Raw genomic sequence first — 20,655 nt, forward strand, 5'->3', positions numbered from 1 at the left:
AGCTGATTCTAGAACTGATTTCTTTTTACAGGATGCAAGTCACCTTTAGGAAATGTAACACATTTACCTACGTCGCTGTATCTGGCCGTGAGCAATCCAGGGCTGCTGATGCTGCTGGTCATACCAACGGGGGAAGAATCATTCTGAGACCCACACACAGGGATACTTTGTCTCCTGTGAGCTGGTGGGGCTCTGTTCTGCGAGTCTGGGAAGTGTTTTATTGTCTGACATTTCTCATCATCTGGGAGGTTTTCCTCAGGATAACTGTTTATTCTTGGCTGCAATGAACCAAAGAGGTGAAGGTTACTTGGGAAATGGTACCTGGAAGCACAAACTTTAGACAAGTTTAATTCAAGTTAGACAGCTTGTACACAAAAAAAAAAAACCCCAAAACAACAAAAAAAAGGTGTTTGACAGCAGAATAATCTAAGAGGTATTCTTTCTCTGGTGGAAGAACCATAGCAGCAAGCAGAGTGCTGAACAAGAACACATCCCACGCAGCGTGCTGTCTTTGGAGGGAAAATACCTACAAGTCACTTTGCCTAGGGCAGCAGTCAAGGCCAGGAGTTGCCAGAGGTCGAGACCGTACAGACTGCAAGTCAGCATAAAATAGGAGTCTGCACGAAGTCTGCTAGCAGATGGTATTTGATAAGACTTTATAACCTCCTGAGAGCATCAGACAGAAGCACTGCAGAGGCTGCACAAGTGGCATTTGCCACCTAAAACTCTTAAAAACCATCATCTCTTACCTTAGGAGGTAGCGGAGGTGGCCCTGCTCGCTTTAGTGTTGATCTGCAACGAAAAGGTGCAGTAGTTGTCTTAGTTAAACCAACAGCATAAACAGAATCACTTGAGAACACAGACTGGAAATCAGACCAGCTAGATGCATAGAAAAGATGGATCACAGCACTGCATGAACGAGGTTAAACTAGAAGTCCAAGAGAGCGAAAAAAGCACGTTAATCTTGTTAGAAGTGTTGTTTTTTGATAAACTCACATTCTTTCATAAATGCCAATGTTATAGAGCGTTCTGCACTGAAGGGTATTTGAAATTAGCAAATAAATATTCGTTCAGGGACTAGTTTGGTGAAGTTTGCAGCTTTTGCTCTGGATCAGACAAATGTGTGGGCACCAGAGGAGCTGCACATACCCCACCAGAGCTCTGCAGGAATATCTGCACGTCCTGTCACTACCGGGCCTGGCTCACAATTGATGGATTCATCAACACAAAATCTCCTTTAAAGTATTAGGCACTTCCATAGGCACTCTAAGATAACCTGAGGAAGGAGAGCGAGGGAAGAAAGCATTGCTTTGCAGACATTCTCCTGACGATCAGACAAACAGTCAAGCGTGGGTTAGACCTTTGAGTGCAACCAGCCCTCACTCATCTGTGAGTGGCAAAGCTGCCTGCTGCATTTTAAAGGAAAGAGGTTTTGCCAGAACGCTGCCTGCTTTAGCGAGAGCCGCACGGCGTGAACACAACTGTACGTGAAGGAGGTCCACTCACTCTTCAACATCTTCACTCCCATCGCCAAATTTTGTAAGCAGTCCCCTAGGTAAAATGTTTATAAAATTAAGAGCTCTGCTCTAAGGTCGACACATGCAATTAAACCGACGGGTGACGTCATTTCGTTTCATAACAAGCATCCCCCAGTCCTTTTCAAATCAGTATTTCTCTTATTCACTGCATTAAGCCCTTTTTCATTTAGTATGATCCTTTCCTTTCCCTCACCCCCCACAGTAATCATTGAAGCTCTCTTCTATACCAGATATCACCATCTTTCACTTCCCTGCCTGGTATTTTAAGTATTGTTGAAATGCCTCACAACAGTATAAAAGACCAAAAAAAAAAAAGAAAAAGATGAGAACAGAGGAAGTTACTGAGAGACAAATGGAGAAAAGTCTTTGCAAAGGCAGGTTTCCTCCTTTAGTATTATACACTACAGACACAGACTTTCCCATTACAGTGAGATTTTTTGTTTCAAAGCTACCCCGGGGTCAAAAAAGAAATTGTGACTAGAGGATCCAAACAAAAACTGATAAAATTTTGCAAAATGGCAATTGTCAAGTTCTGTCTTCAAAAAACCCATAAACTGCATTAAATCTAAAGAAATCTAAACCATAAATCTAAACCAAATAAAGAGCATTCCTTAGTATGCTGTTGTGATGTTGTGAAGTCTAGGCTTCTGCATTTAGGAATTGTGAGGTGGAAGAGAAGCTGCTGTCTCAGGCTTCTTCAGGCTGCAGCAGCCTGGTGCAGTCCGAGTCTCTGCATGCAGAGCAGACACCCTGTACCCCAGCAACTCACACCTCCTTCCACATCCCCCAACACTCCATCCACTGAGGGATGACAACAGGGGTACGAACAGGAAAGCAAAGGCATATTACAGAAAAAGTAAATTTGGATGAATGTGAAATTTCCCACAAATTACTCCTGAAGTTTGGAAAGCAGCAGGACAGTTGCCAACTTGAACTATTTGGAACTAACGAAAAAATTTTAATAGTCTAACCATCAACAAAAACCACCTTCACAATATAGAAAATTAAAAAAAAAAAAAAATTAAAATGCTACAATAAGGATGAGAAAAAACAAGAACTAAGTTCAAATCACTAGGTATACATTGTGGTATTCATCTTTCCAGTCAAGTAATTCCTGAACTGAAGATATCAATCAGCACTCACTCTGACCAAAGCCAGAGGGCATGAAAAGCGAGGACCCCCCAGCACACATCCTCTGTGTACATCCCTGGTATTACTCAGAATTGCTGGGACAGAGGAGCTATGCATTTCCTGTTTATCTTTTCAAACTGGAAGTGGTTTCCAAGTAAGCAGCACAGATTCACTATCCAGAAACTTTCTGCCTGACCTCCTTGCAATACTAAATCTCTATTTACCAATTTATAGCCCTAGCCACGTTTGCTGCAGCTACATTCAGGCTTTTAATACAGCCTGGTACAAACAATAACGCTCCAGAACCAGAGTCAAATCAATAAGTTGTTTTGCTGGGAGGAGCTTCCCTCCCTCCCTGCTCCTCGACCCTGCAGATTCCAGCTGTCTGCAGAAAAACCAGCACTCACAGAAAGGCTTTCAATCTGCAGCTCATCGGGGTCACACAAACAAACCGAGAGAGGAAGGAAAGCAGTAGCTGTCTTACTGGACAAGGAGAGGCAGGGCCTAGAGAGCTACCCCGAAGTTTTACTATGGTGAGAGTGAGGACAGAAAAATAGGTTGAACTTAAAAAGACACAACCACTGGCAATCTCTGTGACATGGCCAGCTTTCCAGGGGGCTGTAAGGTCACCTGACAGCTTATGCAAGACTTTATCTGCAAAAAAGCCAAAGAAATTCACTGTCTGCTGCTCAGTTCCAAATAAAGATGGGAAACAGGCTCTTTTAGCTGAGCAATTATTTTAACCACAATACCACCTTTCCCTACTACGTATGTGCATCAGTCAGTGTTACTGAACTTCCATGCTTTTCACTGCCAATTCAAAGGTTGCTTTTTAAGGCAGAATCCAGTATCTGCTTTATCCCAGAAGAAATCAGTTAAAGCATTTCTCTACCTAAAACATTTCGCCCCAGAGCACTACCTGACTGTATTACAGAACACACTCATCACACTCACAGCAGAAGCAGTCGCGCCGTCGTACTGAACTTGGTAAAACCAAATCTTCAGAACTGGTTTCTCCTTCCCTTTCTTGCAAGGACCAGACTTCAGGGCTGCAAACATGCTTTGCCACAGGATGTCACAACCACAGCCACGGCTCAGAAGAGAAGTGCAAGGCCAGCGCAGGATCCTGAACTCAGCCCTTGCAAGGTTACCAGCTTTGTTTCAGAAAATTTGACTTTGGCTGTGTTATTTCAGTGTGCTGGCCATACATTTACACTTCACTCTCCATCTACAGCTGGGGAGCTACCACAGATTTAAAACAAACTACTGTTTGCGGTTAAAAGAGATTAAAACCCATTCCCCAAGAGAATGATGAACCAACTGCAGAAGAACTGTACACTGGGCAAAATCTCCTTTAACTCTGTGAATATTAAAGTGGATTAAGGCTTATGGGTTTTTTTTCCACCATAGCTCAATTTTTCTTTCAGAGTGTATTTTCATATTAAATCACAGAAATAAAATATGTTTTTAGACTTGGTACTTACTTGCTGCTCCCACCATCAACAAAAGGATTCCAATGTGAAGCAAAGTCAGTGCCAGCTGCCACAACCTGAAGATGCAGAAATTTATTTTTTTTTCCCCCCTGTCAAACTGAAGTACCTTATCCACAGCACACAAAGAGGCCTGAGAGATTGTCAAGCCTTGCACAATGACCCATAAGCAGTAAAATTAAATTCCAAAGTGGAATGATGCTTTCCAATCTAATTATAAAGCATCTATTGAAAAGCTGTCTTCTTAAGACTCAGACTTAAAAGCAGCATCTGGAAATGATATAACGCCAGTATCAAGTGGCAATAAGTAAAATGAAAGTTTTATGGTAAAAACTCTGTAAGGATTTTTCACAGAAGGCACTTCCAAGACACTCTTCCAGCAAGAGAACATGCTGCAGCCACCTCCAAACTCATCTGAGATGCCATCAGCAGAGGCTGGGATCATTCCTGTCACTAGACATGGCACTGAGGGGACCTCACCGCAACAACACGTATAAACTGAATCAGTCGCATTCAAAAAAAGATGAACTCGTACCTACCTGGTGAACTGGAGTACAGCTGTAAAAAATAGGAATGGGGTTTCTCTAGAGTGCTGAGCACTAACATCTCCAAATCCAAATTAACAGCAGCTGTTGCTATTCACAACACTTATTAAAAAATGAAGCCCTTGTGTGCACAGGCACACAGCAAGCCCAAAGAACATTAATTAGCTGATCTGCAGTAAACTGCAGAGGGCTGGAACAAACAGCAGCAGCTCACAGGGGGCAAAACCGGCTGCAGGCAAGCTAGCAGCTTTCCAAGAAACAAGCAGCAAATAAACCCTGATGATGGGAAGATCAGGGACTGAAATGCAGAAGGGCCTCTTCACTTTATCAAATTAATTGGCACATGTCATCTTTTTTTTCATCTGAGCATGACTCTCCACACAACACACAGAAGGCAATTAATTTTCTTTAAAATGTGGCAATTGTCTGGGGACAAAGAGTTGTCTTCCCATTACTTTGTACTTCAGAGACATAATACTTAGAGTTGAACCACAACACAGTGAAGACACTATGATTTTAATAAATGAAGGAAAAAAATAAATACATTTGTCCTTACTATTTCATCCCGAGCTTCTGTTTCTTTCCGTAGAGGGGGCTCAAACTGCAGCTTATCAACTACAAAAAAATTACATTTTCAAATTTAATACATGCATTTCAATACTTACTACAGTGAAACACGTGTTGTAACAGATCTAAATATTACGTACACAACCCTCATTTGCCTATAAAATATGACCATCACTTAAGTATCAGTGTTATTGTCTAAATGCTTAAATTTGCAAATATAAAACCCACAAGAAAGAAACAGACCAAAAATAAATACCAAGTCATTATATGAAAGTACACTAAAACGTAACTACATAACCACATGTTACTTTCAATACATGTGAAAGAGAAGAAAGAGGCTTTTTAACAGCAAGCTTCCTAAAAGTGTGATGTACGTGATGCAGAGGAGCAGAGAGCGTTTACACTACAAAAGATCCAAACCTGGAGAAGGATCATTTCTACCCTCAAAATGTCAACTTAGATCTGAGTAGTGTATTAATATTGTTTTAAAAAGAAAATGCATTATGTTAACATGCACCCTGGTGAGGACAACTGCAATCACAAATGCTCCATCAGGGTCAAGAAAATGTTTCATTTAGGAACTTGAAACAATGTGCAGAGAAACACAAAATGCTATGTTTTTTCTGTATTTTCTCATCACACCATGACATTCAACGTACTCGTGTGAAAAGATGCCCTCCTAATTATCAACTCGCTCTCATTTCCTGATGTTTGTGTGTTATTAGTGGTTTTGCTGGTTTAAGTAAGGCTGTAGGGTCTGACAGAAATCAGAGCCGAAAGGCCATGCTGGTCATGCAAGGTTTCCATGTAAACATTATGATGCAGCAATGAGACAGAATGAAACTACAGAAAAATATGCAAGTTTTCACTTTGGTTTTGGAAAAAATATGACTGAAGTTTCACACACATATGTGCTCTTCTAGTTTTGTTTCTCAAATGTACTAACACCGTAAGAGACTTTCCAAGGAACACAACAGAAGAATGACACCAACATCCTCCATCGGTGGGAGGATGGAACCACCACCGCAAAATGGGCAAAGCACACCAGGAACTTACAGTTTATCTCTGATGCTGTTCTTTCTGCTCTAATGTTCCTGTTCGTAGAACGAATCGTATGGCGGATAACGGAGTGAGGCTGCAAGGGTTAGAAACAGAAAAGCTGAGGAAAGTCACGTGGCCTTCTGTTGGATCTCAATCAACAAACAGACCAACAAGGAGAAAGAATGGCTGCTGCAGTCACATACTGCAACACGCCCTGCCTTTGGCCAAGCCCCACACAGCCCCGCACAGGATCCTTCTATGCACCCACAAGTAAGTGTGACAAGTGCTGTGGCAGTATTTCCTGGCTTCTCCTGCATGGTAACTCTACAAACAGAGCTCTAAAATTGTTGGGGTAGTGCCCCTGTCAAGCTGTAATATTTCCAAAGCAAAGCAGGATATTTAAAGCCTAGTTTTACCTAAAGACAAAAAAAAAAAGATGTCCTCACCTCAAAATCATCATCATCAACTTCACTGTAGTGTGTATGGTTGTCAGGATTATTAACTTTGTCCAACAGCTCAACTGCTAAAGATCTTGAAAGACCAGGCTGTCCTACAAAGCTATGCTAGAACCGCAGAACAGAACAAGTTATAATATGCAACTGATGTGTAACTTCCATTAATAAACATCCAACATAGAATGCCACTGAATTTTGCCTGCTTACGAGGGGCTTGGGTATTTGTTTAATGACTCCCTAATGGCTAGACTTTCTAAGCCCTCCATAAGCATGGAAACAATATAATTTTGGCCACTTGTAAAATGGAAATTAAAGACTGAGTCAAACAATTACACATTAACTTCCATTTTTTTACAGTAGTAGTTCAGTCAAGTTTAAGAAGGCAGAAATAGATACATAAACAACTGCTAAATGCATTTTTTTTCTATTTGGGTGATAGGAAGGGTCAACATCTATGCAGCTATATCTAAGAGGCTGACACCCCCACCTGCAGAAAGCACAAGGCTGAAGACAGAACACGAAGCAAACTTCTGTAATACTTCCTACCATAAATTGTATAAAAATCTTGATACTCCACGAATTCTTGATACTTCCTACAATTGACCAATGCCTTTCCTTCAGATTTCACCACCCGTGTTGTACAATCAGAGAAAGAAAATGGTTCCAGTTTGCTTTCCTATTGATCTGTTGATTACTTTGAAGCAAGAGATTTCTTACTGATGTCATTAAATGTTCCAAGTTACTTACAGAAAGGAGTCTGTCTGCTGTCGGTCTCTTCTTTGGATTTTTTGTAAGTGCTATTTTGACAAAATTATGGAATGTTGATGACCTTAAAGAAAAATGAGGTTTTACGTTTAATTTTCCAAGAAGATATTTTTGATTTTAACACAGTTACTCAACAGATGACAAAAGGATGTGCTAAATTAGAATGTCATCCAGGTACCTCACTGAATAATTACAGTTCCAAGTTAACAAAGTAGGAAAAACCCCATTCAACTCATGGAACTTGCAGGGAAAAATTTTGGTACAGAAAATAAACCAAACCTGAATGGTGTTGTTTCAATTTTTTCCAGTTTCAGTTGTTACAGAATTGGGTATCAGAAATAAAAATGATGAATGATATACCCAGTAAACCCTCAAAATCTAGGCAAACCTACAAATGTCACTGTTCTTGGCTACAGGTAGGAAAATAAAATAGAAAATTCTAGACAGAGATTCAACTTACTCTTTAAAATGCTTTGTTGCTATTTCCAGAACAAGTTAGGTGTCTGTGTCATATCACCTCTTTTTAGATCTGAGTTATGACCAGACCTACAATTTTTTCAAGCATTTTTCTCACAATTGCATTTGTGTTACTACACCTCTCTGGGGACAATATTAGCCCAAGTCTGCTCGCTTTCAAGTCATGTTACAAAAGACATTTCCTCTTCTAGTCCCAACATCTGAGAAGGCAGCACTGGAGGAGTAAAGTGCATTGGCTGGGGTTACACTGAGCAGTTTCAATACAGGAAACATGCACTTAGAAATGTTTTCTCCCTTCCTCTCCATCTGGCCACCCAAACACCTCAAGGTAGAAAGACTGTACAGCAGCATGATGAGCAAAAAATCCCGCATACCAGAATTGGTTTGAGTCTCATAAATAAAATGTGAGTAAGTGTGGTACAAAATCCTGCAGGCACTAGGATGGTACAACAGGTTAAAGAAATCATGAAAGGATTAAACAATTACCTGTCCCCTTGAGAGTGGCAAATACCCTATAATAGGAATTAAGGGAAAAAGATAAAGTAATTTTTGTTCCTAGAACATACAAGGACTGAAGAAGGGAGATCTCATTTCCCTCTGGATCACTGGCAGGGATCAATTTATGTAAGCAGGGCTCATCCTGTCCCATACTCCTGGTTTTCTGTCATGTCAGAAAACATCTGCTGCTGGACCTGAACCCTCTCGTTTGCTTTCACCTACAGAAAACAACTAGTTTCTCAGTGGAACTTCCTGTAAGTGAAATCACCTCTCAGGTTCCCAAGTTTAAAACTAGCACACACTACTTTTCAGTGCCTTCCTTCTTCAATAATGACAAATAGTTTTTTCACATATTTATCTACAAATTATTGAACAAAGAAAAGAGTTTAACCTACCATTTTGCTTTTTCCTTTAGCTTTGGTGGTTGAAAATTACTTTTCGACATTAAAAACAAAGCCCTAAAAGTAAAGGAAGAATAATGTTCTTATATGGTAAAAAAAAATTAATTTCATTCTAATATCTAAGCACTTTGAATTATTACTGTATGGTAAGACTCATACTGGTGAAACTGGATTATAGTCTATGCTGTGTTAGAGGACGGACACAGTAAAGCTGTTGATTTTCTTATCTTTAAATAAGATCTTCTTATTGTCATGCATAATCCTGTTAAATATAAGGCTACAGCTTCTCCAGTGATCTACTGCACCTGTTCTTTATCACATTGTTGTTGACACTACAAAGTTTGGGGTGGTTTAAATTAAACATTTTAATGACCATTTCAATTCTAAATTTAAGTCTGTAGCTTCAAACTTATGTCTTAAAAGCCGACACAGCTCATGCAGAAAGCTGACGTTGGAGGAAGGAATCCAAGTGTGATTTTCTTAGGTCTGAGCTATGGAGAAGGTTAAACTGTATCTACTGGCACTGAAGAGGACCCTGGAGATGAGCAAGCTCCCCAGCCAGCAGACCTCATCGGGTGAAGATCAAACATGGGTGGCTGAAGCTCTGCAAGTTCAATCGCTGTGATGCCAACCGCCCAGATATCGCAGAGCTGGTTGTATCCACCGTTCTTTTCCACCGCTGCAACTTCTGGGGCCATCCTTTAAAAGCAAAGGCATAATTCAATGAGAGCACCAGCCGCTTCCGAATCAGCGCCCGCACGCAGGAGCGCAAAGCTCTTCACATAACCCTAGAGCAGAAACCCCTCCAAAGAGCGTGAGTCAGGGAAAAGCCTGATGTCCCCCCTCCCCTTGGCCAACGGTAGGGGAGCGCAGAAGCACAGGGGTGATGTGCTTCACCCAAGGTCACAGGCTGGACAGCAGTGCTAGGAATAGAACCAGTGTCATGATGCCTGGTGAAATGCTTTAACGACCCGATAATCTTCCTGCCCTCAGTCCTCCTTCTCCAACAGGATAAAGAGAGCAGCAAATAATTAAAAGCCATTGTCTGGATTAAGCTGTACATAAATGTTCAGCCTATACCAAGAATACTGCCCTGGGCATCTCAACTGTATCACAGTAATGCCAGAAACCAACAGCAGTTCAATTTGCATATATAATCCAGCTCAAGATTTACAATGATATATTTGCATATTCAATGCTGTCTTGTACAGACATTAACCAGTAGAGATGTTCACAAAATAGTTTCACATCTATTTTCCTTCACAACTCTTTCTGCACAGAAATCAAAAAGACATTGTTTAGTTTATTCACTAAAAGTGTAAGGAGTTACTGAGAAACTAAATGACCATTAGGCATCCAGAAAAAGGGCAGATTATTCTGCATTAATAAAAGTGTGAGAAACAGCAATCCTGCTTCAAGTATCAGGCAGCTTGTGTTACACCAACACATCAGCTACAATCAGTGCTTCCCAGGTTTTTACCCTTTGGGCATTTTACTTTGAAGAAAGGGAATTTATGCAATTGTTATGTACATTTAGAAATGTGTGTGTATGCTTCAGTGCATGTATTTTGGAATTCCTGGCATAAATACGGACTTATCTTTGCATACAATTATAGCAATCAAACCAGTTTATTACCAGTAAGGGGTACCAATAAATGATTTCCTCTTCGCAATGGTGGCTGTTATTTTTGCTGCTACACCGAAGTCAGCTGGAAAAATAAAATTATCATAGACTTAGAAATCTCATTTTAAGACCCCAATTCTACTCTAGGAAGTAGCACATTATGAAAGAACAATCATGTCTGTCATCCAAATTAAAAATTCATTAAGCTTCAACAGTTAAAAGAGTAATAATGAGATCAGCTTATGTCTTCAGACCTGACTTCAAATTGGAAGTTCAGTTTTTACACACAGCTCACTCACGAGCTGGTTCCTTTCCTAGCTATTTTTCCATCTCACAATACAGCAACCAAGCAACCTCAGAAAATTTAGTGGATATTCAATTTAATATCCAAGAGGAAAAAAAGCATCACGCTTTGGAAACGGTACTATTTCTGTGTTACTTATGGAGGAGCTGCGGGGGGCCATCTGTTTTCATTTCTGGAGACTGTCTAGGGGACAATAATCCTTTGCTCTCAGAGCTGCAGATAATCAGGTGGTCTTGCAGAGCCAAAAATCATTTAAGTTCTTTTTATTTTTATTGCATTTGTAGTATGATAGCCGGAGGATAATTGTGGGCAAATCTAACTAGCTTAGCAGGCTAGAGGAAAGCATCAGTGCATGACCCAAGTTTAATGTAGTTGGTAGAATCTCCTATCAGTTTCAAGACTTTTTTTTTTTAAATTTTTCCCTTCTTTAAAAAGCTGTACTTTCCTAGCACAGCACTCCTGATTCACCACAGGGGAGTAAACATGTTGAACTACATAAATTTTCTAAAGAGTAGCAGTACAGCTAATGCACAACCGCCCTGATTCTGACACTGGACAGAGTGAGATGATGAGCATCCCATTTCTTCACCCGGGATGTCAGCTCCCTGCTTCCTGCAGAGCTCTAACCACACATAAACTCCTGTGAAGTGAAGTATCAGACAAGCAGATAAGGGTTTTGAAGGCAGCACACTCAGATCACAAGAGATTCAGCCTGTTTGTGCTGCACTCAATGCAACGTGTCACTGGAGGAAGCCAGTCAGACAGATTTCTTCTGAGTTTTCATCTGTAGACCTCAGTGCTTGCAAAGTAGGAGAGCTTCCACTTCCACACCTGTGTGGAAATGCCCAACGTCAAACACTGGGCTAGAGGCACAGCCAGGATCAGACCCCACAGGCTGCCAGGCTCAGGACACGCTGCCTCACACAGTGGATGCTTGGAGGCTCTGAGGGACAACTGCCATTCTGGTTAGGAACAAACACGTTGATACCCAGGTAACCCCAACCTGGCAAATTCCAGGCAAACCTGGGAGGCTTCAAGGCTTGGTGGTTGAAAAAAAGAAAGTATCTGCAACTTCCTGACAGAATGCAAAACTTCTCATCTCATACGTACACCAGCCCATGGATACACACGTTCTATCGTCAACTATTGCCCCAAATAAGAATAAGAACATCCTACAGTGGAACACCAAAATGTTGATGCCACTAAGAACTATATCTAAAAAAACCTGACTGCAACTATACAGGAGATCTGCTGTATTATGCTTTATCATCTGTAGTAAGTTCAATCTTTGGCGTGCATGTGCTGTTCAACACAAAACAAAGCCTTACAGAAGCTGAATATTCTTCTTTGGAGGCATGGTCTCTATGTTGTAGTTATATTTTTGTCTTAATGGAATGATAAATGTAAAAGGCAACTTTCTAAGTCACAAGTATGCCAGCTGGTACTGTAGCTTTTGACTGATCAAATGAAAATATTCCCATTTGCCTTCTGTCTTATTATTAAAATCAGGCAACTTACCTAATTTAACATCTCCATGGTCTGTTAGTAGAATATTTGCACCCTAAAACATAATAAAGAGAAAGTTACAAATCTTTATCATCAATATTTTTCTGCACTAGAAAGTTTAAGATAAGTTTTTCAAAGTTCCAAGTTACCTTTATATCTCTATGCATTTTGCCCTTCATATGCAAATAAGCAAGACCCTGGAAATAAGAGAGACACAACGCATCATTTTGTTGTTAATACTGCAAAGCCAGTCCCATTTAATACATTTAAATTACTCAATGCATTTTATTTGAGAGCGGAGAAATTTGAGATTTGCACTTAAGAGGTATGCTGGATTCTGTTCCTCATCTCTCCCAGCTCCAGCCAATACATGTGAAGTCTTGTTTAAAGCAGTCACGGTGTAACTTTTTACATATATCTGTGTGTATTTTCAAAACAAACCTCAAGATAGATCACCTTTTCCCTTTATTAAAATTTACTACATTTTTGAAGTCCCGAAGGTTTCAACAAGCAGGTGTCTACCCTTTAAGCTGCGCTTCCAGCAAGACAAGTCCCTGCAGTAAGAAGAGCTGAGGAGCAGAACTGCCAAGCAGATTATTAGTTCTCGGGTCTACACCCCTGCCTCTGGCAGTGACCAGTTCAGCCACCGCTTCAGGGAAAGGTGTGCATCCCCCTGATCCTCTCACGTAATTATTCGTGGATACAAAAAGTGGGGGAAAGAAAAGTTCTTTTAAAAAACAAGCTGCCGGCATCCCCTTATCTTGCATTTCTACAGTTATTAGCAATCACAAACCAGAATTTTTCTCATCTGGTTGCAGTCTTTTTCCTCTACAAATTATTGGAATTTACTGACACAGATCAAGCAGGCAGGTTTAAATGTGCATTTTTTTTTCATTACTAAGCTACTTACCCTCACTTACTACGTATTAGCTGTTTTCTGCAACAAGATTCAAAAATTTGTCCCAAACAACTGCTGCTCCAAATCACTGTGTTAGAACATGGATGAAAATAGCCCAGACAACATTGTGGTCACAGCCTGCAAAGACTTTTCCTCCATGTCTCCCTGAAACCAAGAGGGTCACCAAAGAAACAGGAGCAGGACTGAGTTTTAGCATTTTGGTCCCGTAGTGAGAGCTACAGAGATGCCTGCTCTTGTGTAAACCCCTCTGCAAAAGCAGCACTGCTCTGACAATGATTTTAAGCAAATATTTGCTGTGCATTACTGGAGTTTCTCGCTGATTTTTATTTACAATATGGCAACTAATAGATTAACACTGGTTAATTGGTTTCAGCTGGATTCCCAGTGCTTACAAATGTAAGTGATGACACCGCAGCACTTTCTGAAATCATCTTCTGTATCTACTTTCTGTACATGCAGCAAACACTTTATTGTATACCTGCAGAAGTACAGTACCTGTAAAGTTTCTCTGCATACATATGCAATTTGTAACTCTGACAGAGGTCCTGTTACTGAAAATAAAGATTAAAAAGTATGTAAATCTACAATATAAATAAATAACATCGTGAAGCACCAAAAAGTAGTATCTCCATGCAAAATGTGAGGACTGATTTTACATGAACTGTATTTTACATTGAGCTGAGAAGAGGGGTTTGTTTGGTTGTTTTACAGAAAGGCGTTCTGTAAAAGCAGCAGCAAAATAACAGAAGACAATACCCGCAGCTAGAAAACCTGCTTTGACAGAAACCTAATTATCATTTCACAAGTGTCTTCGTAGTAATGTAGTATGTTGTATTCTGAGGAAGATAAAAAACAGTGTCTTCTGCTAATTTTTTAATATTAGGAATGGCAATGTTCTATACTAGAGGCCTATGTGGCTTAGTACAAATAGCTTTAAAAGAATTCTAACTGGCTGAAAAATAAAGCAGAAAGAGCTCTGGTATTCAAAAACTCCATGTTATCATTTAAAGGCAGAGCAAGTCCCCAGACTGGTTTTCCAGCAACTCCAATAAATTCTTCTACAGAATCAGCAACTCTAGATGAAACCTCAGAGAGGAAAATAATAATAAAAGAGTATACGGTTTTGCACAGGAGTGGGAATGAGTAATTTTTACCCTTTAAAGATCAAATGTTGAGATTTCCCACACCATGTACAGTCTCCGTATCCAGTTAAGAGTGATTTCTGGTTGTGAACTTTTTCGAGGCCCTTTTTCCAGAAAACAGATAACCTGCTTCTGCATATGGTACTCAGAGACATGAGCTGGGAGAAGCCAAGAGGCAGGCAAGCTCCCGATGCAGAGCAACTGTAGTTACTGAAGAGCTCTGGAGTAGCTCAAACTAGTCGGGTCAGCCCCTGAAGCATTGTGGAGAAAAATAAAGTGTGATGTTTAAAAAAATAAAGCATATTCTGCCCTAGAATGACAGGGTATTAGCCCAAAGTGACAGTCACCATATTTGAAAAGTGCTCTCAACAAAATGGGTTGACTGTAGCTAAAAAACACTGTTCGTGCCCTAAGAAAAAAAAAAAACAAACACGTGGGTACCTGGCCAGTACCAACCGTTCCCTGTTAGTTTATTGTTTATTTTTCTTCTTTGCAGAAAGCTTCCAAAAGGTACAAATGTTAAAAAATAAGTTTCAAAGTACCATGGTAAATATCTTGGAGGGATCCCCCACCGCAGTATTCCATGCATATCCACAGCTTCTCACGGCTATCAAAAGAAAGTTAAAACACAGGCATCAGAAGCTGATTGATCTGTATACAGAACAGAGTTAATAATGATTATTTAAAGTAGTGTCTATTGGTCTTGATCATTTGTTGTTAAAAATACACGTTTTGACACACGACAAGCAGTTACCCATTTTACATGTTATTTATTAATAACGTCAGTATAAATTCTCACCTATCAAAATGAAAATTTTATGCCAAAGTCACTGAGAAGTCTTTAAATGTTATCAGACCTAAAAGGTGTCACTTTAACTCTGCCCTCCTAACTACAATAAAGAAGGTGCAGAAGCAATGCAGTTTATCTGCTATCAGCAAGATTAGATAACACACTAAACTCACAGGTTCAATCTTAAATCGAAATTACCTAATTATATCTAAAAAACTCTTCATGGCCTCCAAAAGGGGTACTGGGGATTTAGAAGTGTAGCCAGTTTGTCCCAGTTGAAGTCCATTTGGGCTGGACAGGTTACTTAAAAAAAGCAGCCCTCCAAGAAATCTAAAGATGAAGCCTCATAGAAAAAGACCAAACAGGCAAAGTGGTGATATATATTCCCACAGAGTCAACTGATAAATGGCAGCGCTCCACAGAAATGGAAAATATTCCCCAGCTTTCTGTATAACATTTAATGTGTGCACCTGAAGATGCAGCCAGCTGGCATCACCTTGTTTCTGCCTCTCAGTATGTCGCATCTGTTAGATCAGAATTATGAAAAATATTATTACCAGCAGCTCACTTTCAGTGTTTAGCTCTTACAACTCGCTGGCTATACTTCCACAGCACACAAGACTACCAGTAAATAAAGTATCTTGAGCAGGATTGCTTTTAGATAAATAACGAGCTTGTTTTATGTTAGAAGTGGTAAACCTTTAAAATCTGCCCCAAAAGTGAGTAGGATTGGATATGTTGCAAGAGTCTCTAGGGGAAAAATTTCTTTCTGTTCCTAGTGATAAAAATATTCCAGCCTTTTGGCCAGCAGAGAAAACAAAGTATTAGTCACTTTTTTTTTTTTTTTTAAAGCCAACTGGGAACCAAAGGGAATTCAAGCTAGAGAAGAACGCTGAGAGGATATAAGTACTGAACAAGACTGAGCATTGTCTTAGGACAGAATCAGCAGAAATGCAGGTCTAAGAGTGGGGTTTACCTGAGATAGCTCCCAAAATAGGCGACTATGTTGCAATGTTTGCACTCTTTAACCATATATATTTCTTGCTGTATCAATGAAAAGTCGTCTCCTGAAAAACAGGAAGCAGCCACAGTTACATCACACAAAACTGAACAATTCAAAGAGATCTGAAAGTGTGCACGTAACTCATAAAAACAAGCCACAGGCCTGGGTAATCGCTAAGCCCTCCATGAGGGCTTTCCAGCACACCAGCCTGTCCAGCAGGAGTTATCTACACACATCACCCTTTCAAGTTTGCATTCTTTATTACATCCTTTGCATGAGACACAAATATTTCTTAAAAGGCCAACAGAGAAGGGCTGACCTGGTGGCCTGAACACAATCCATCAGTTAAGACAGCTCAGTGTGCACCCAGAGCGCTCTGAAAAAGCGGCCAAGGGATCCCACGGAGGGACGGGAGCGCAGGAGGGAACTCGGGAGCAGCCCCCCTACAGCCATCGGGCAGCCCCCCTGGAGCTGAGGTTGCTTTACCGGGACATGGTGCTCACAGCACGAGGGTCCCAGCAACGAAGGAAAGATTGCTGCAAGCTAATTCCAGAGTCCCTTGCCTGCGACCAGAAGAGATCACATACCACAGGCTCTTTATTAAAAGTATTTCATTTCAAAACGACTCTGGTAGAGCATATGGCCTGCACGCCCACTCAGCCACCGCTGACTCAGAAGAGAAGCAGAAAGTCCTCAGCACAGACTGACAGCCTTGTCATAAGTACGTTTTTGGATGAAGACAGCTACATAAGCACATTTGCACATCCTAAATACCCTTTGCAAAAAAGAAAAAAATTCCGCTGGAAAATATTTATCAAATATATTATGACCAGAGCAATAGCCTGTGTTTCTGCCACTTTAAAAGCTAAAAGCTGTCTTTTTTTTAAAAAAAATCACAATTGTATAGACGCAATGAAGCAAACTGAAATATCTGAGAGCTAGGAAAAGAACTGGTAGACTTGTATTAAATCCCACTAAGGGAATTTCCAAACAGAGGATGTTCTCCCCACAATCTAGAGCTCAAACACGGCCGCTCTGTCTCCCTGCAGCTCCTTACACCCAGCCCAGGGATCAGCCAGCTCCGGAGGATCAGCCGGAACACCAGCAGTGACACATCAAATAACATCAGCACGGCTGGACAGCCTCCCTCTGAAGAGCAACACTGCAAAAATCAGCCTGTTAGACCATCCTAGACACGGGTCTGCTTTGTGATCACACACAGATATATTTTACATGTTATTACCTTTACTCTTCCTTTGGCATGAACAGAAATGGAACAGCTTCCAAGACATGAAAGACTAGAATTTAGATAAAGGTTTTAGATAAAATGCTGCTCCAGACAGTATGGTAGCTGCCATGTTCTCTCAAAGCAAAAAAAAAAAATGCTGTGTATGTTTATTTTTGTTTAAATTTTTGCTAGCAAAAGTTATCTCCTACTATCAAAGTCATGGATGTGCAACCCAGAAAACATACTGCTTTGTACCGCTCTCCTTAATTCATGTGATTTTGACAAGTCCAAGAGGTCTCAAGCACTGCTGTAAATTTTTTTTTGGATTCTTCACGTGTTTATTTTAAAAGTCACAGTGTAGCTAATATTTTTAATAACCTCTTAAAAAAATTGATGGTTTCACTTGCAGTGCTTTGGAGCAACTTCCCTGAGCGATGGTGTCACTGGCGCCCACGGGGCGCACAGCAGCCACAACCCCCCTGGAAATCCCAGCTCTCCATACACACACCAGTACATAGGAGATGTTTAAAGATAATGCAAAAGAAGTGCCAATTTGGTATAACGATTTCCATACGATCACAACCTTTACATCTCGATGATTACCTGATTTTTACTTAATAACTAGGCAATACAAAGGTAGGAGGGAACATGAACACATCCCTGACTGATTTCAGTAGATACTCAAGGGCTTCCTGAAGTTGAATTGTACAGAGAAACACTTCACCGGGGCAGGAAAACATTAGTAGAAGAGTTTCAAATGTCAAGAGTCTTTTTTTTTTAAACACAAGTAGTATTTTTTTTTTAAATAATGTAAAAAAAGAAAAGGCAACACGATTTCCATAAATTTACCACAGGTTTCACGCTGTGCTTGCTTTGGGTTACCTTTCAGCTACAACTCTGCTTGAATTCATGCACCCTGCCTATAAATGATTACTATGAACAAAGCATTTTTGAGTTTGAATCAGATGGATTCGCTTCTCTGACAAACTTCCAAAGGGAAATTGGTGAATGCTCACTGATAACGAACTAGAGCATTTTAAAACTACAGATTTTTTTTTTTAAAAGTCAGATCTAAGCAAGTTTAAAGGCAAAAGCCTCCCAGCCCACACCAGAGAAGGTACTGTCTGTCTCTAATCTTACTAGCCGTCGATGAGTTCAGAGTATCAAATGCCAAATAGTCATGTCCTCTTCTTAAACTGACATCTTCAAATCAAAGAAGCAGCATTTCAGAACAGCTGAATACTCTCACGTGTGAAAATAATGATCAAGAAGCAGCCCAGTAACAGCAAAAACTTGCAGGCAGCAGCCAGAATTGCCTGTTGCTAGCACATGGAGTGGAGCAACAGCAATGTCAGTTCTAGGAACCGTGACTAACAGGGGGAAAATTGAAGGAAATACGGTGATTTGGGCTAGAAAAAGACTGACAGTAGAAAAGGTAACTACCTTCATTCACATAAAAGCTATCAGGGAAGGCGGGGGAAGGGATAATCTGTTCTCCAGTTTTATGATAGGACAATTAGCAATGGTCTTAAATTGCCTTAACCTACATCCCCTGTGCAAATGAAAAGCTTTTTTTGTCTTCTCCTACAGGGGGAACATTGCGGCCCTGAACTCCGAGGGATGGGAAGCTGTGACATTTCCCTCCAGTGAAAGAAAAAAAAACCACTGAAATACCCTCAGGAGTGACTTAGGCTGATCCTGCCTGTAGCAGAGGAAGACAGAAGAGGTGACCTCTTGATCTGCAATTAATATATGAAGAATCTATGCATGAAATAGGGTCACCTATAGAAAAAGAGGTGGGAAAAAATAATAATTTGTAAAGACGGGTGTAGGCTGAATACAGACAGGGAGCTGATAGAAAAGCAGCAAACAATTGAAAAGGAGAAGTATCCATGAGAAAAGTTTGGCTAAAACATGTAGAAAATGATTCTGAAAGGTCAGACACAGAGATAGGAGAGATGTATAGTCATTCAAAGACGACAGGAATGAATTCAAAACAAAGGAATTCAGAGTTTCCAGGCAGCTGGAGTATTAATCTTGGCAAGAGACGCTGGAATAGGGCAAAAATCAAATATCCTTGGATAGCATGAAGAAAAACGAAGACTGTTAAGACAAAGAATTTGTAGAAAAATACTTCATCAAGAGGGAGACAGCAAGATAAAAAGAATCAGATCAAAGGTGACAATATATCCATACCAAGAGATTTCCATCTGTTTTAGTCATCAGAGATTGCTTGATACTAAATAACACGGAATTGGAAAAATGTACTTTTTGTCTACTCACATGTTTGCAATTATGGGTTATGTGGCATGCTGAGCAAAAACATCATTTAGGGAGCTGCTGTAAATCACACGAGCAGTGTGGTGAGTCACTGCAGCTTGCTACTATTATGTAATTTTACCTCTGCAGCGAGACACACAGGACACAACAGAGCGTTACAATGGAATATTCTCCTCCGATCACAGCCCGCAGTCGAGGCTGCTCTGCTTGGCACAACCAGCTGCTTGTTCTCCAGCACAGCTGGCAGGGACAAGACTGCTGAAACTTGCGGCCATATCATCGTGTGATGCGATCGGATCAGATTTCAGAAACTAAGCAAAGTAAGGCCTAGTAAATTCAAAATAAATCCATATTTAAACAGGATATCGTCAAGAAAACTGACAGCCCATTAACACTAGTGAATTATTCTATTTGCAGACGCTGCTTCGCGCCTACATGGAACTGGCACATATAGATGTCCTGCCAAGTTGTCCTAGATGTGGATGCTGGATTCACATATCCCACTTCGCAGTGTGGGAAGGAGCTGATGGCTCTAGTGCCTATCCCATGGTGCTGTTAGGTCTTCTGAGCATGCCTGACCTTGATGGTTTTTAAGCAAGTTTACCCCCGGTCATATTTTCATGTGCTCTGCTGACTGCTTCGAGTGGTCCCATCCTGTAAAAAGATGCAGGGTCACTTCTCACAACTCCTCCTGGGTCAGCTGTGAATCCCTTTATAACACTTCTCAGGAAAGAAGTTCATAGTTCCTGTTTTAAATTGGTTTATTCTGCATTACTTCAGTGCTGCATCACAGGGTTGATGCTGTGTGGGAACAGAGGGAGGGATGGGCAGGCAGCGTCCAGGGCTTGCACGCAACCGGGAGGAGGGAACTGACGGCATTCGGAGACATGAACGGTGTCACCAAAGGGTGGGACAGAAGCACTTACTAAGAGGCCAGATTTTCAAGGTGTC

At 40.7% G+C, this 20,655-nt stretch overlaps 1 protein-coding gene across 3 annotated transcripts in view; it reads right to left on the reverse strand.

Moving 5' to 3' along the window:
- The window catches only part of MAP4K5 (mitogen-activated protein kinase kinase kinase kinase 5), a 71,704-nt gene that overhangs the window by 18,868 nt on the left and 32,181 nt on the right, over positions 1–20,655 (reverse strand). Inside the window, exons 3-18 of one of the 3 annotated variants that reach the window (XM_026849608.1) lie at positions 16,170–16,260; positions 14,946–15,010; positions 13,757–13,812; positions 12,492–12,539; positions 12,355–12,397; positions 10,545–10,617; positions 9,476–9,607; positions 8,903–8,965; positions 7,515–7,596; positions 6,759–6,875; positions 6,328–6,406; positions 5,261–5,319; positions 4,154–4,218; positions 1,507–1,551; positions 750–792; positions 68–278 (exon numbers count right to left, since the gene is read on the reverse strand). In XM_026849608.1, the coding sequence (XP_026705409.1) occupies positions 68–278; positions 750–792; positions 1,507–1,551; positions 4,154–4,218; positions 5,261–5,319; positions 6,328–6,406; positions 6,759–6,875; positions 7,515–7,596; positions 8,903–8,965; positions 9,476–9,607; positions 10,545–10,617; positions 12,355–12,397; positions 12,492–12,539; positions 13,757–13,812; positions 14,946–15,010; positions 16,170–16,260 (1,272 nt within the window). Of the gene's footprint in view, positions 1–67; positions 279–749; positions 793–1,506; positions 1,552–4,153; positions 4,219–5,260; positions 5,320–6,327; positions 6,407–6,758; positions 6,876–7,514; positions 7,597–8,902; positions 8,966–9,475; positions 9,608–10,544; positions 10,618–12,354; positions 12,398–12,491; positions 12,540–13,756; positions 13,813–14,945; positions 15,055–16,169; positions 16,261–20,655 lie in introns of those variants that run through there. The other 2 variants (XM_026849610.1, XM_026849609.1) reach the window with 2 other exon arrangements.

The sequence above is a fragment of the Athene cunicularia genome, assembly GCF_003259725.1.
Source record: "Athene cunicularia isolate RWA chromosome 5 unlocalized genomic scaffold, athCun1 chr5_part1, whole genome shotgun sequence".
NCBI classification, from domain to species: Eukaryota; Metazoa; Chordata; class Aves; order Strigiformes; family Strigidae; genus Athene; species Athene cunicularia.